Consider the following 15,216-nt stretch of genomic DNA (forward strand, 5'->3'; position numbering starts at 1 on the left):
AATCCTCTCTACATGCAAAGGATCATTCCAACTACAACCACTGTTTCTTCTCAAAAATCAGTTATTGGTAAATGCTCAATTTTTAAGACATCAGTCTGTGCTACAGCTAGAAATACAACATTTTTTATCAGTTATGTTGTTGCTGAATAATGCTGCAGTACTCAGTTTGATACCTGCAGGATGATAAATGAGAATGGGGCCACCTCTTCAATTTGAGCTAACCCAAAGAAAACACTTAAACAATGGCACCAATTACTTACTAGGAGGAAAAAATGTTTGAAATTGAATGTGTGATAGCATAAATAAAATAGAACTGTTGCAAAGATCATTAAAACTCTCCTATAGTTATTACATTCAGATAATCACAGAAAAATCCTACTACCTGGTGGCCTGCTTGCAAAATCAGAGAGTTTAGGGCCTGACTTCTCTAAACCCAGTCCTTGGTCTCCAGACATCGATGACTGATCACTCTCCTCCAGGCCAGCTGGACGTGATTCTGAAGAACTGAAAGAAAAATAATTGCAATTAAGAGCCAGCCCCTACATCAGTGTTTGATTTCTGCTTCTATAACCAAGTACTCCAGTAATTAATTCCCAGCACTCCCCACAGGCCTGCAATGACCCACTGAAATGCCTCTGATGTAACTTGCCTGACTGGAACACACACAGGTCTATGTAGTCACTGCCTTAGGTACTACTGAAAAGGAAACAAGTTGCCTGGTGCTCTGTTGATCCTAAACATTTCATTTCTGCTGTGAATCTGAGCTTTAGGACTAACAGAATGCCAATGGAGATTTCAAAAGATAGAGCTACATATATTTCAACTAAACTAAACAGGCTTTCCTATGACATCTGTAGGGATAAGCAAGTGCCATGGGCAGATGCATTTTTAATTTATTTTAATGGTAGCACCTTGCAGTGTTACACCCAGAAGTGACTCACTCAGGGCATCCAAGGCCTTTGATAACAGCACAGCATGAGTGCACTGACATGTCAGGCCTTGCAGCCACCCTCCAGAGCACAGAGCTGTGTGCTGCTGGGGCTCTCTAATGATCACATGCTAGTCTGGGTTGGAAGGGACCTTAAAGCCCATCTCATTCCATCTCCTCCCACTGTCCCAGGCTGCTCCCAGCCCTGCCCAGCCTGGCCTTGGGCACTGCCAGGGATGGAGCAGCCCCAGCTGCTCTGGGCACCCTGTGCCAGGGCCTGCCCACCCACACAGGAAGAATTTCCTCCCAGTCTCCCATCCATCCCTGCGCTCTGGCAGTGGGAGCCATTCCCTGTGTCCTGTCCCTCCATCCCTTGTCCTCAGCTCTCCTGGAGCTCCTTCAGGCCCTGCAAGGGGCTCTGAGTTCCCCTGGAGCCTCTTCTCCTCCAGGGGAGCACCCCCAGCTCTGCCAGCCTGGCTCCAGAGGGGCTCCAGCCCTGGCAGCAGCTCTGTGATCTCCTCTGGGCTCTGTGCACAGGAGTGTCCTCCTTGTGCCCCAGGGCTGGGGCAGCTCTCACCTGAGTGGGGCAGAACCCCCCCAGCCCTGCTGAACCCCCCACACTGGGGATCAGCCCAGGACCCAGGGGGGATCTGGGCTGTGAGGGCACATTGCTGGCTCACATTCAGTTCCTCATCCATCAGCACCCCCAGGTCCTTCTCCTGAGGAATGTGATGCTCCAGGAGACTCTCTAAGACAATTTAAAATTGTCCAGACTCAATGCTCAATACTTGAACTAAATCAAGACAGCTTTTGCAGACTTAGAAAAACCCCAAGTTTCTATTGTGAACAATATATATGGCCAGAGGATATAAAATAAAGAGGGATGAGAGGAGAAGGACTAAACTCTTATCACCTGCATGAATATATGAAGGTTACAGGAAGTTCTGTGCAGGAAAAGCTCTAAGCTAAAACTAAAGACATCAAAAAAAGTACACTGCCAATAAAGAGAGGCAGAATCATGCAGAAATGCCATGGACAAAGGTAACACTTTCAGCAAAATATGAATTGGAAATACATAATGGTGGGGAGATATATCCTACTCCGATTTACTTGAGAATAACAGTTTCTGGCATCTGTAGAGCTGACACTGAGCTGCAAACACCCATGGAGACACCCTGGCTTGTCCTAATGTTCTATCAGCTACCCAATCAACACTCAAAAAGCAGCATGTGACTGGAAAATTCTGAATTTTTGTGGGTCAAAACTGGAGAGAACATACACCAAGAGACAAGTAAGGTGCAAATAGGGCAAACAGAACTGTTCCAGCCACTGCTGCTGAGGGCAGGTACTGCCAAGGAAAGCACCTGGAGGCACTGCTGTGCCTTATTCACCACACCACCAACACAGGGGCTGTAGGATTACATGCCTCCTCCAATAAATTTGATGAAAACTGGCAAAATGCAGAGATATGCCCAGAGCTTTATATTAACAGCCACAAGTGAACAAAAATTCTGGCAGCAAAATCACCCAGAAGAGCTGCAGCCTTTGGTGCAGGTGTCAGCCACGTGAACTGAAATAATACTTAAAATTGTCAATGCAATCTCAAATTTGTCAATTTTGCTATTTATTTACAATGGTGGGAAATTAAAAATGCTACAGTTAAAGTTCAGCTCAAAGCTGACACACAGCATCACTGCACAGAAAGGTTTAACCCAGAAAACAGAACTGGGGTACAGTGGATCCTTAGCAAACACCTCCTGCCAGATGGAGCTGTGCAAATCTGGCAGAACAGACCCGAGCTTGGTTTGCCAGCAAAGAGCAGCTATGGTAAGAAAATCTGCTTCTGTCATTGCTGGAAAATTTAAACATCAACTGAATCTCAAATGAGGCTGAAGCTCACTGGGCATGTGTAAAAAATAACCAGAATATCAATAGCAAGATGTTTGTGGGAGGGATAAAATATTCCATATTTATTCTTCTTTTTAATAGCTCTAGATGTGAAAAATATCTAAGAGTAACTGCACACGTGGTACAGTCTGGATTGTCATCAGCAGCACCTCTGCTCCACCAGCTGCACTCTGAAGTGCAACCTTCAGGTACAAATCCCTCAGCAGAGCAGAGAGAGCTCCAGGACAACCCAAACCAGCCAAACCAAAGAAGGTGGCAGCTGGCTCCTGAGGAGAGCAAAGCTGAAATGAGAGGTGTGGCAGCCCCAGCCCTGCCCAGGAGCTCTGGGGGCAGAGAGGCCCCTGCCCTGCTGCCGGGTGAGGGCATTCCCAGCTCTGCCAGGGAAAGCCTCTGAGCTGGCTGGCAAAGCCTCTGTCCTGCAGTGCTGCCAGCACCTGCACTGGACACTGCAGCCTGAATGGCAGCGCTGGCTGTGCCCCCCCTCAGTGGATTATTTCTGTTCCAGCAGTGCACAGCATGCTCATGGTCTGGGGAACATGAACCAACTGCTTGTTTGTGCATGGATTTAATAGAATTAACCAGCCTGTTTTATCCACGTTCCCATTGCATCCAGCATCTTGTTCCTCAGTTTACATCCCATTACCCACAGTCTCCAGGTTCAGCACACAGATGCAAACACTTTTAAAAAACCAAAATGCCCTGGGTTTCATTCCAATGCAAAGTTGCTAAATTATGCAAACCCTTGAAACTATTTCAGACTCAGCTGAATAAACTCTTTCAATAGCTCACTTATCCTATTTACATTCCAATATGACTGCAATCCATATTCCCAATTGTACTTCTGTTACTATGTTATCATTTCTCAAAATGATTTCTTTTTAGTGTCTTTATCAAATTACTGCATTTCCACACAAGGTTTGCTGCTCTGAATTGTAAAATTTCTGAGGAAGAATGACAGAGAGGAAGCTGAGATGAAAAGCATCCTATTTGCTTCTGATGCAAGAGAAAGTGATCCAAATGGGATTTCATTCCTGCCAATTCCAAGGCAGGAAAACGCTGAGCTTGCCCAACAATGAGAGGGAAGCTGAGAGTGAGGGAGGCAGGAAGGTGTTACAGCCAGCTTTCACTGCACTCTCCCTCTTTGTGCTGGAGAATAAACTCAGGAACTTTTGAAAGAACAGCTCCCTTCTTAGTGCTTCTGCAAGGACTGAGAGTTGATTTAGTCCACGTAGAACCAAAATGCTCACCCATATCACAACAACATTCTGGTTCCTTTGTTAACTACACCGAAATCTGATTCAAAACCTTATTTAGGAGCTGGAATTGAGCTGTCATAGTCCATCAGAAAAGCTGTAATTGAGATTTCCACTGAGAAAACTTTAATAAGCAAATAGTCTTGTGAGGCTTTGCAAGCTCAGAGGAAGAGCTTTATAGACACTTTTATTGATATTCCCAGGCCACACTGAGGCTGGGTGCTCATCAGGAAGACCAATGAAAACAAAATCATAAGAAGAGTTTACTTTAATTATGGATGGATTTTTTTTCAGAAGGTGGTGCCAACTCATCTGCTCCCTCTGAATGCTCTGTCACTTCCACAGCAAGGCACTTGCTACAGCAGTGGTTACCAGTGTTTTATTGGATCTCTTTGGGCTGGAGGAAGTGGTGTCTGTGTTAAGTTTCTAAGTCACCCCAAAGCTGCAGACTGGCCACACACTTGGTGCTGGCCAAGGTGCTTCACCCAGGTTTCCACATCTGGCCACAGCTTGTGTCCTCCTCCAGCTGCAATCTGAGGTCACTCAGCAGCAGAGAGGACCTGACAAGCCATGCCATGACTGCACACAACTATACAGGAGAGCCTTGAAAAGCTTTGTTCCAAGGCCTATGTAATTAGCATGCTTTGCTTTACCTTACAGCATTGCTGCATTTTATTTTTGTACTAGTTAAGCCAACTAATGATTGTCACAAAAGATCACTTGCTATTGATGGTGTGAGTTTTTCAGTCCACAATTAAAATGTCCAGGAGATTATTAATTCCACCTTCACAAAGGAATCTTGACACTGCACAAAATGCAGACTGGGGCTACACACTGAATAACCAAGGGAAAAGTTAAAATATTGAACATTTTGCTTAGTACTTCATGCCAGCTTCTCTTTGCACTGAACTGAACAGGTGTCCCTAGGAAAGGCAGCATAAACTTCAGGTTAAAAACATGATTATTCAAAGGGGCCAGACTGATGGAACCAGAGCCACACCAGGATCTTCACGTGCTATTGCCATATTTTTGTTTGGTTCTAAGAATTTAATTCTGATATTTGAATATTTCTGTGTTATAATTTTCTATGCAATTTTTTCCATTTTTCCCTGATTGAAAATAATCCCCCCAAGTACCATCAGGTGGGTTCCTGTTAATGCCCCATGGGCTCATCTGCAGCATCAGGATAATTAAATAAAGCATATCTGCCTTCACCATTTGAACAATTTGAACATTTGAACAATGGCACAGCAGCAGCAGCTACCACCCTGTGCTGGGTGACAGTGAACTGTCAATGGCAAATGCTTACAGGACAGCTGGCCAAGAAAGAACACGCTGGCCAAAGAAGGAAGAGATTCTGCCATCTTGTATTTTCACTAAAAAGACACATTCATTCACCATCTTTGAATCTTTTCCACTGGCCTCCTCCCTCTCAAGAGCTGTAGGGTTGTTTTTTCTTTCCTAACCTCTGCTAGGCCAGGAAGACCAGCACTGCCTGGATTTGTTAATCTCTTACCCAGAAAGTACCACATTCTTTCCTCTACATTCTAGCTGCAGCTTCAACTAAGAGAGAAGTCCAGCTCAATTCCAGGCAGAAATGTGTCAGGATAAGCACATGATTCAGGAAACAACTCCCCAAAATGTGTCCTGCACATGTTTTATAAAGGCTTCTAGTTCTTCTGAATATACTTCCCACCCTTTGATCGTGGCTGTCAAGACTGCTTAAAAAAAGGCAGCCTCCTCTTCCAAGGACTGTGGCACCATGGGCCACATGCTAAACTTCCTTCACCCAGTATAGGTAAGGAACAGTGCTGGTCGAATTGGGTTTATAATTGAGTTTGGATATTTGCATGTTTTTAATCTTGAACAAACATTCCAATGACCAACTCTTGAGAGAAACTGCCACAACATGAATAAAATACAAGTCCTTTCTCACCCATTACTTGCTGATAAAATATTGATAAGATGCCTGTGGGAGTTTCTTCATGCCCCTTATAAAAAACACCGTAATATTAAACCTACGTTGTTTGCTCTAGCTGTTGATTATTTTTCTTCTTCCTTGGAGGCTTCTTCTTCTTTGGCTTGTTGGCATTCTGGTTATTCTGTTTGTTGTTCACACCAAAGTGCCCTGCTGAGATATCGCTCTGGAGCAGGTTAACCAAGAGCGGGCTGGTGAGCGTCACGTCTTTATTGACAGGAAACACAGGGTTCTGCCCACAGGAAACCTGGTTCCCATTGGGAGTTCCACTGAACCCTGTGCTGAAAGGCAGCCCATGGCCAGAGAAATGACTCCCTGAAGCATTGCTGTTTCCTTGCATTCCTTGCATGTGAGAAGGCACCATGTTAGGCTGCTGCACAGGAACCTCAGGTAACATCTGGGTCAAGTTGCCATCGCTGTTTGTCGTGCTCGCAGTATCCCCAAGTTGCTGAGAGATGTGAGGGCTGGGTCCAGTGGGTCTTAAAACTTGCCCTTGAATTCCCATCACCTGAGAAGGATTGCCATTCACAGGGCCCTGCTGTGCCATCATCTGCCCAGAGAACTGCACCATGTTTCCTTGCATGTTTGGGGTTGGTCCTCTCATCAGTTGAGCTGGCCCCGACATCACGTTGGACTGGTTTTGAGTATTGAAAGGCTGTTTATTCCCTTGCATCTGAGTGGTCATCATCTGCTCCATCATTGAGTTTTGCTGTAGCAACACCTGGCCCTGAGGTCCCATCATCTGATTGTGTGTGGACATCATCTGCTGTCCCTGCTGGGGAATCATCTGTTTGGGTGGGGTCATCCTCTGGGGAGAGGGACCCAGATTTTGGTTTTGGGGTGTCACCATCATTTGGCCTTGTGGCATGAGCTGAGTTCGAGAAAGTATCATCTGGTTTTGAGGGTTCAGTGATCCCTGAGCCTGAATGTTCACCATCTGTCCTTGAGAGGACACGATTTGCTGATGCATCCCCATAAGCTGGGACTGTGGTCCTTGCTGAGGCTGTCCCTGCATATTGCCCATGTTAACTTGTGGCACCCCACTAGCACCAGCCTGCTGGTTGTTCATATTTCCATGAAGTCCCATTAGATTGGTCTGCATCATATTTGGTGGGCCATGTGCTGCTTGCATCTGAGTTTGAGGAGGTCCAGATCCTTGGCCACCTTAAGAAAATAAAAAGAAAATATCACTAAGAAACTAATTGGAGTGGTGCAAGAGTTTTCACACTTTAAAAGTCTAGTACTCCAACATTGCTTTCCTCCCTTTACCAATAAACTGGCATACTTCATATATTTGCAAAGTTTGATGCTATAGATACATGTTAGTTGTCAAAACAAAACATCATACGCCTCAAAATAAACACTTGGCCTGGTGCTTCTCCTGTATCCCACTGCAGAGGACAGAACAGAAACTTAATTTCAGTTGTTACCTGCACCTAAGTTTGATAACATTCCATAATGTCACCTAACTCAGCAGAGTACTTCATAACCAAAATGAGCTTCAAACCCTGAGGATGCTTTATAATGGGTTAAAGAATAAATGCACACAGAGTACTGATGAAATGACATCATAATCCAGACTAATAATTGAGTTGAGAAATGGAGGGAGACATTTGTGAATTAAAGATTTCATTTCCACACTTTAAGATGTCAGAAATGTTTGAAGGAAGTGATAAATAATCTTTTCAAAGCAGAACAAGATTATATTGCTATTCTGCTTCTAAGATAATTACACTCTCTTTTTTTTTCTGGACAAGAAGCTCCTTTTGTGTTGTTATCTTTATTACCCCTTGCCTCCAAATTTCAGTGCTACCTCCCATTCAATTTCTCAACAGCTATTTCAGAAGCCCACAATCCACATCAATAATAATTAGATTTAAGAAACATGAGCAGCCTTATGCTTTTCTTTTTCCTATCCAGCCCTACACCCAGAGTGCTGCTGCTGGAATTCCACGGTTGGGACCCGTGTGACGCAGGAAAAGGCAGCAGGTGTTAGAGCTGGAGAGTGGCACGAGCTGCCAGGAGCCTGGACAGACCTGAGTGCTGCACGCTGGGGGCCGGCAGCTGCGCAGCTCCGCTGGTCCCGGCCGTGCCCGGGGCTGACGAGGGCACCTGGCCCTGCAGGAAGCTCTGGCTGGCCTGGCCTGCAGGGAACCCCGGCGGCAGCCGCTTGGCCATTCCTGAACACACAGAATTGCCTGGTTAGTTGTGTGGGAAATGGGAGGGGAAAAATAGACAAAATCTATAACTGAAATTGGAAAATAGCTCTGAGTCTGTGCTGTCATATGACAGGATTAGGCAGAAATGGTTTTTTGCCAATATACAAAATCCATTGAAGACGTTTATAGTTCTTACCTGTGCAACAATTCTGTCTAACAAATTACTATGACTAATTTCAAACTATTATTAAAGTACAAAACTTACTACCCAGAGAAGGTGAAAAGTCCACGTTTGACCTTATAGAAACTAGACATTAATGTGGTTTGTTGCTTTCTGCTCTACTGCACCTCTTAGCACACCCTTAACTTATTCAATGTACACACACAGAGAGAACTGGTATTCTTGTTAGTGATGTGCTCCTCTCACTAACTCTGACACACCAGGCACACACTCCTTATCAGTGCTGCTGTGTGCACACACTCCAAGGGTCTTTCCACCCCAGAGTGTGCTGAGGAACCCCACGGTTCAGTAGGTCCAGACCTGCTGCTCATTCAAGCAACTCTGCTATCCCTGCTGCAAGAGCAAGGAATTCTTTGAGGCCCTCATGAGGCACAAGAGCCACACTCTGGCACATCCCAACATCCCTGCTGCCCTGGGACACACACAGAGGAAAAGCTCCCCTCTACCTGCCAGGGTGAGCAGCAGTGGGCGTGGGTTTGAGAGATCCCACATTTAACTCACTGTCCACACAGTGCCTCAGACATTGAACCAACCCTGCCCACTGCCCCCTTTGTTCTCCTGACCCAGTGCCAGAATGTGACCTCAATTCCTTCTGCACTTACAGCTTCCTTGCACACCTAATTTTGCTGCTTGTGCTAATTATCTGGTCTTAGGTTGCAATTAATATTTCAAGGTAATCAAATCTACAGGCCAAACACCAAATATATCTGCAAACACAGAAACAGATTTATTGAAGCATCACATCACTGGACTCCAGCTTTGGTTCTGCTAAACTTTTATTGATGTATTCAATGTAAGAATGCTTGAACTGAGAAAAAAATAAAGTGTTAGCTTGGCCTATTCCAAATGTGATATAAATTCCAATTTGCTAAATTGGCTGTGTGAAATGCAAAGTGTTTGAATGCATTCATTTACACCAAACCTTTAAATGTAAGGTGGCTTAAAAATGGAAAGGTCTATAATGACAAATTAACATATAAACTGCAACAAAGAATGAGCATGCAGAGAAGTCAGGCAAAAATCTCAGCAGTGGGAGCAACACAGCTTTGCTGAAACCAAGGAATTCTGTCTTTTAAAATCACCTGAGGATACAGCTCACAGCAGGATTGTTGATTTAGCAATAATGTCTAAAATAAGTCCAAATAACATATTTTGATAGTTTATTTCTGGTGTGACTCTTAACTCAGAAAAACTGAGGTTTGTTTGTAGTAGGTTTAGTTAGGAAGCAGAACATGGAGATTATTCTGGCTAAAGGTCAAGGCTAAGATTTCTGATGGGGACATATGGCTGGTGAGGCAAGACTGTAGGGAAATGTGACCACAATAAATAATGAATAACTGCTTCCAGATGGAGACAAAATGAGATACACCAAGTGTAGGGCACTGGCAGATCCCAAGAGAACCTTGAAACACAGAAAATTCATTTGAATTCAAACAAGACCCATGGTACAAACACTGAAAACAAGAAGCTTGTCCAGATCAGTAGACCAAGAAACAGGAATTCCTTTCAGTGTTTGGACAGATTTTGATGTACAACATGAGAATGCAAGACACTAGAATGTACTTATGTGTGTGAGAGTGGACAAAGAATATGAGCCATAAGCACACAAAGAAATAATTTCAAAGGTTTAAGCAAGAACTGATGTATGGGACATGAGAACAGCCATCCAAGAGGAAGATGAACAAATGAGTGAGCAAAGAGAAGCATGGAAAATCTGCATGGAAATACAAAGGGCTCAAGGGAAAAAAAACAACCAAGGACACAAAAGAGATCCTGGGACTGACAAAAGAAATGTCTTCAATGTTAGAGAAGAACTCTAGGAGTAGTAAGGAGAAGAAGTGAGTGCATTGGTTCAAAGAGAAAACTAAAGACAACACAGCCAAATGAGAAACTAAAACCTCCCTTAACATCTTAATTTTAGGATAGGGAGTACAACAGCATGGCAACAATAGCTTTTTCCTCTTCATATAGGAAGAAACTGGTGACAAAGACAGGGTGAAGAAGAAGCATCCACAGCTTAGAAAGGAAGATGCAAAACAATGCTTCACTTCTGTAATAGAAAATGTAAATGGTGACAGAGGAAGGTGAAGAGAGAAAAAAAGTGTTTTCATTACACTCTTGCAAAAAATCCTTCCCTTTCCCCCCCAAAAGAATAATCCCAACCTAAACAAAATCCCCACACCATCTCTGAACACCCTAAGCTTGCTTAAAGGCAACAGAAGAGCTGTCAGCAGGACCACTGGCAGTAATAAGTGCACACAGCAACTCCTCCCTGACCCTTTGGGCATCTCTGTGACACTGCAGGACAGAGACAGAGTGATGTGGGTGCTCCTTCACCAGCACCCACCTCACACTGCACCTATTTGTTGATTCTGTCTCATCAAGGATCTTTTCAGAGCTAACAGCAATATTAGTTCTAGACTTTATGTTTCTTTTCCTTTTAAAATAAATGAAGGTCTCAGTGCTTCTTACCTCCTAAACCAGGGTGTAAACCTTGTGGACCTTGGTTTTGCTGCTGCATCACCATGAAGTTGGGGGGTACATTCCCCTGCTGCACCATAGGATTACGACTGGGAGAGCTGACAGGCTGCTGGAAGCCCTGGGGAAGAGTGCTGCTCTGGGCAGGCCTTGGTCCCAGCTGCTGCTGTGGCTGGTTAACAGTGGGAGATGAGGCAGGGGAGCCCTGCTGGAAGGAGGAGGGAGAAGAAGCAGGAGATTTATTGGTCAGGTGGGGCTGTTGTAGCGGGGTAGGAACCCGCGAGGGCCCTCCCTGGAGGCTTTTCATTTGAGGAGCAGTAAACTGGCCAGGATTGCTCATCTGGGGAAAGTTTGAGTGAGCCTGAGAAGCTTGCTGGCTTCCAAAAGGATATGGAGGTGGAGGATGGGTAGGAGTTTGTACTGTTGCTAGAGATGGTCTTGCTTGAAGCTGCTGCTGCATTTGTCCAGGCAATGGGGCCTTTTTCCAGCCCTGGTTCACTGTCAGTGTGCCCAGTGCTCCCTGGGTTGGAGGAGGCTGGAGTGCTCCAGAAGGAAGCTGGTTCCAGCCAGGGGGAACTGGAACCTGTGCTGGTGAGGTGAATGAAGGTCGGATGCCCTGTGGTGGCTGCTGATGGGGCTGAGGAGGCCGATTCTGCAGCTGCTGCTGCTGCTGGAGCTGCTGGAAGTTGGCTGAGTTCATCTGCCTGTTTACAGGAACTGACTGCATTGAATGGAGCTGAGGAGCTAAAGATCCAGATGGATGATTTTGTTGCTGCATATTTAGCCCAGATAAGAGTGGGTCCATTGCATCTAATAAAATAGCAAAGAAAAATAATTTTAAAAAAACCCTACTGTAGACAAAACCCATCCCAAAACAACAAAGGCTAAATTGCTTGCTTGCATTTTCTTACTCTGCATAAAAAATTCATATTCCAGAGAAGCCTGGTCTTATCAATTTATAGCCTCTAAAATAAAGCACAGCAGCCTCACAATGCTACAGACTGATGTGAGCCTTCTACACACTCAGAACTGCAGAACCACAGAGTATCTCAGCTGGAAGGACCATTGAGTCCAAACCCCTGCTCCTGGCAGGATCACCTAAAACTAAACCACAGGACAAAGAGCATCATTGAGACACTCCCTGAACTGTGTCAGGCTGGGTGCCCTGACTGCTTCCCTGGGGAAGCTGTGAAGAACAACCCCCAAACATTCACACCCACCAGACCTCCAGTCCTTAACTTGCCAGTCTGTCTACCCTTCCTGAAAACAAGGGAAAGAAGAGCACCAGAAATATTCCTGCCTCATTGAACTAATCCTTCTCTTACCTTCAAGCTACACATAAAGATCAGTCATGACAGTTCAAGTGCAAAAATACAATTGCCATTGCTCAACAGATTTGAACAAAACACCAAGCAAGCTGGTGACTTATTAGGCACCCAAATTATTTGCAAAAAATTCACAGATTAAGGGGGAAGGGAGGTTTTCACAGAAAGAGTAGCTCCCAGAAAGGCAGGGAAAATGCTCCAGAACAATCCTGGAGTACTCTCATGAGTACACACTCAAGCCTGTGTGCTGAAGAATCAAAGTTTAAGAACTTTTTCAGATCAGTATTAAATTTTACCACCTGGCTGTGAGGAAGGCCGAGGTGTTCGTGGCTGCAGCTCAGCACTAGCACCACTTGCCACCATAGAGGAGGGCACATTTCCACCCTGGGACATCATGACAGCTGCTGCATTGCTCATTCTTATTAAACCTTAAAAAATAAAAATAGAAATCATCAAGTCTTGCAGTTACATAGAGAAGAATTTTAGAATTTTTCTTTTAACAAGAAAAAAATATATTTGTCAGTAAAACAATTCTTTAGACTTCAGGAATTGTTTGTCCAAAGTAACCTGAGGATACACCTCTCTGTCTGAAAGCTCAGATTCCCTGCTATCAAACAAACAAGTTCAGGTCATGCTGGAGGTCTTTAACACCAAATTTTCAAAAAGAGTACAAATGAGAACACCACTGACTCATGAATTAATGTGAGCCTGATCTACCGCTGAAAGCACCAAGTGACAAGATTGTATCAAAGCTGCACATGTAACTCAGGTTTTTGCAACATTTGAAACTAGAAAGTAACTGAGGTGTTGCAAGAAGAAAAAAAAATTCAATGTTTCACTTCCACAGGCTGTAATTTTCTAAAATGATTGCTACTGTTGCCCTGTTGGTTCTGTTGCTGTTTTGTTGTTGACCTGCAGACAGGAAATGAAGACACTGATGCTGACAGTGGAGAGTAGAGCCCTTCTTCAAAATGCTTTAGTCCTTGTTAAGGACAAAAATTTCACTACTTTTAATTAGGTTTCTACAAAGCTGAAATGTTCTTTCCATTCCTTCTCCTCAACGGCCACAAATGCATCTTACATAAACTGACTAAAAATGCTCCTGGTTTAATTGCTTTAAATTCCATTGACTAAAATATTAGTTATTTATGCTGCCTTATGATTCAGCTATTTTAATAAATTAGATAGTAGCTTTCTTTGTAAAAAATTCTTTGTCAAATTTGAGTTTTGCAGTTAAAAATTCCTTATGAGTATACAATACTCTAAAATATAGTTTAAAAACTACACATTTCCACAAAAATCCCTTCTTTAGGATCAGATCTCAAAAGTTTATCAGAAAATAAGAAGAGCGTAACAATTACAGTGTCCCATCCTTCCCAATTCTATTGGATTTAATCTAAGTCAGTTTATTGTACACTGAATTAAGGTTTTTGCACATTTCCATAAAGGGAACCAAGCAGAACACTCTGAAAATTTGTGCATATTTCAAAGTGAATTCACTAAACCCAACTCATCTGCTTCAATAGACTGTATGTAAAAACCCCAAACAAACCAAGCACCCAACAAAACCCCAAACCACCACACCCTCTCAATACCTGAAAACAAACCAAAATCACCCCAACGTTTGTGGGACACAACGCACCCAACAATTCATTGACATAACACAGGACACGGTTTGACAGCACGGAACAGGAGCAGACATTCACAGAAATGGCAATCAGAGCTCTGCAAAGAGGAGCTGCTGCAGCCAGTGGATCCCAGCAGCACGTGTGGGGTGGGGAAGCAGCAGCAGCAGCTGTGGGATTTACCTTGCCCCCCCTGCATGGGGAACGCCGTGTCCATGCGCATGGCCGCGCTCGCGCCCAGGGGCCCGTTGATCCGCACGTCCTGGCTCCTGCTCTGGCCCAAAGCCAGGTTGATGGCACCTTCCCCTAAAGCAAGGCACAGGTTGGGTGAACAGGAGAAACAGAAAGGCAGAACAGGCTTTTGCAAAAGGACATTTAAGAGATGTCGAGGAAGGAAGAACAGGCTTCACCTCCAGGGCGTGCTTTAGAAGGACACTTGCACATCACAGCACTCCTCTGGATTGCAGTTTTAAGAAGAACAAATGTCTTGACAAGCATTGCCTGCCCTTGATTCCATCCTGAGGGTGCTCCTGGACAACTGTCCAGAATGGATATGCTTGTTGGGAATTTAGCTGCTAGAAAATGGAAAAGTACAAAACCATGGCTAATTCCAAGTCCGGCACCTGCACAGATAGCAGTGTCCTTGGGCCTAGCTGTGGTAGGATAACAAACAGTGAAAGAGACACGAGAAAAGAGGCATGTAACCCCCCTAAGGAATGAGGAAGAGTTGATGGTATAGTTTAACCAATAGATTGCTTAGCTTACAGAATATTCATAAGCTTATTACTTGCTGTATAAGTGTCTGATGCTCTCTTCAATAAACAGAATTTGCTTATCACTCATATTGAGTGTCTGAGTCTCCCCTCACCGACAAATGGCTCGTCCCCGACAAAGGCCCACATTTTTTCTCTGTGACATATGCTAACTATGAAAGCCACTGAAAACTCATCTTAAAGAGAGCCTCATATGAAACAACAGGGAAAGAAGATCAGCCAACCCTTTCCCAGTCAACACACAGACAACACTTTTCAGGAGGGTTCTGTGGGATCTCAGCACAGCAGTCCTGATGTGCAGGGACACCGAGACAACCCTTGGGGGGCTCGGAGGCCCTGGAACGTGGCCAGAAGTGTCTGGTGGTTGGACTTTGACCCAGCACAGGAAACATCACCTGTATGAGGATGGGAGAATCACAGGGGATAAATGGTGAAGAGATAGATTGGTTATGGTGTGAAACACAGGGTTTAGAATTTCACTACAGGGGGGTGTTAGGGAGACAAAATGGAGGAATTGGGGGGTGTCCTGTCCTCCTTCTTCTTCTTGT

General features: G+C 44.4%; 1 protein-coding gene across 4 annotated transcripts in view; it reads right to left on the bottom strand.

Moving 5' to 3' along the window:
* Positions 1-15,216, bottom strand: part of NCOA6 (nuclear receptor coactivator 6) — a 45,887-nt gene that overhangs the window by 13,452 nt on the left and 17,219 nt on the right. For all 4 annotated transcript variants that reach the window (XM_064730314.1, XM_064730312.1, XM_064730313.1 and 1 more), the window contains exons 6-11: positions 14,079-14,201; positions 12,570-12,698; positions 10,940-11,755; positions 8,104-8,247; positions 6,112-7,231; positions 383-504 (exon numbers count right to left, since the gene is read on the bottom strand). In XM_064730314.1, coding sequence (XP_064586384.1) covers positions 383-504; positions 6,112-7,231; positions 8,104-8,247; positions 10,940-11,755; positions 12,570-12,698; positions 14,079-14,201 — 2,454 coding nt within the window. The remainder of the gene's footprint in view (positions 1-382; positions 505-6,111; positions 7,232-8,103; positions 8,248-10,939; positions 11,756-12,569; positions 12,699-14,078; positions 14,202-15,216) is intronic.

The sequence above is a fragment of the Zonotrichia leucophrys genome, chromosome 20 (assembly GCF_028769735.1).
Source record: "Zonotrichia leucophrys gambelii isolate GWCS_2022_RI chromosome 20, RI_Zleu_2.0, whole genome shotgun sequence".
Lineage (NCBI taxonomy): Eukaryota > Metazoa > Chordata > Aves > Passeriformes > Passerellidae > Zonotrichia > Zonotrichia leucophrys.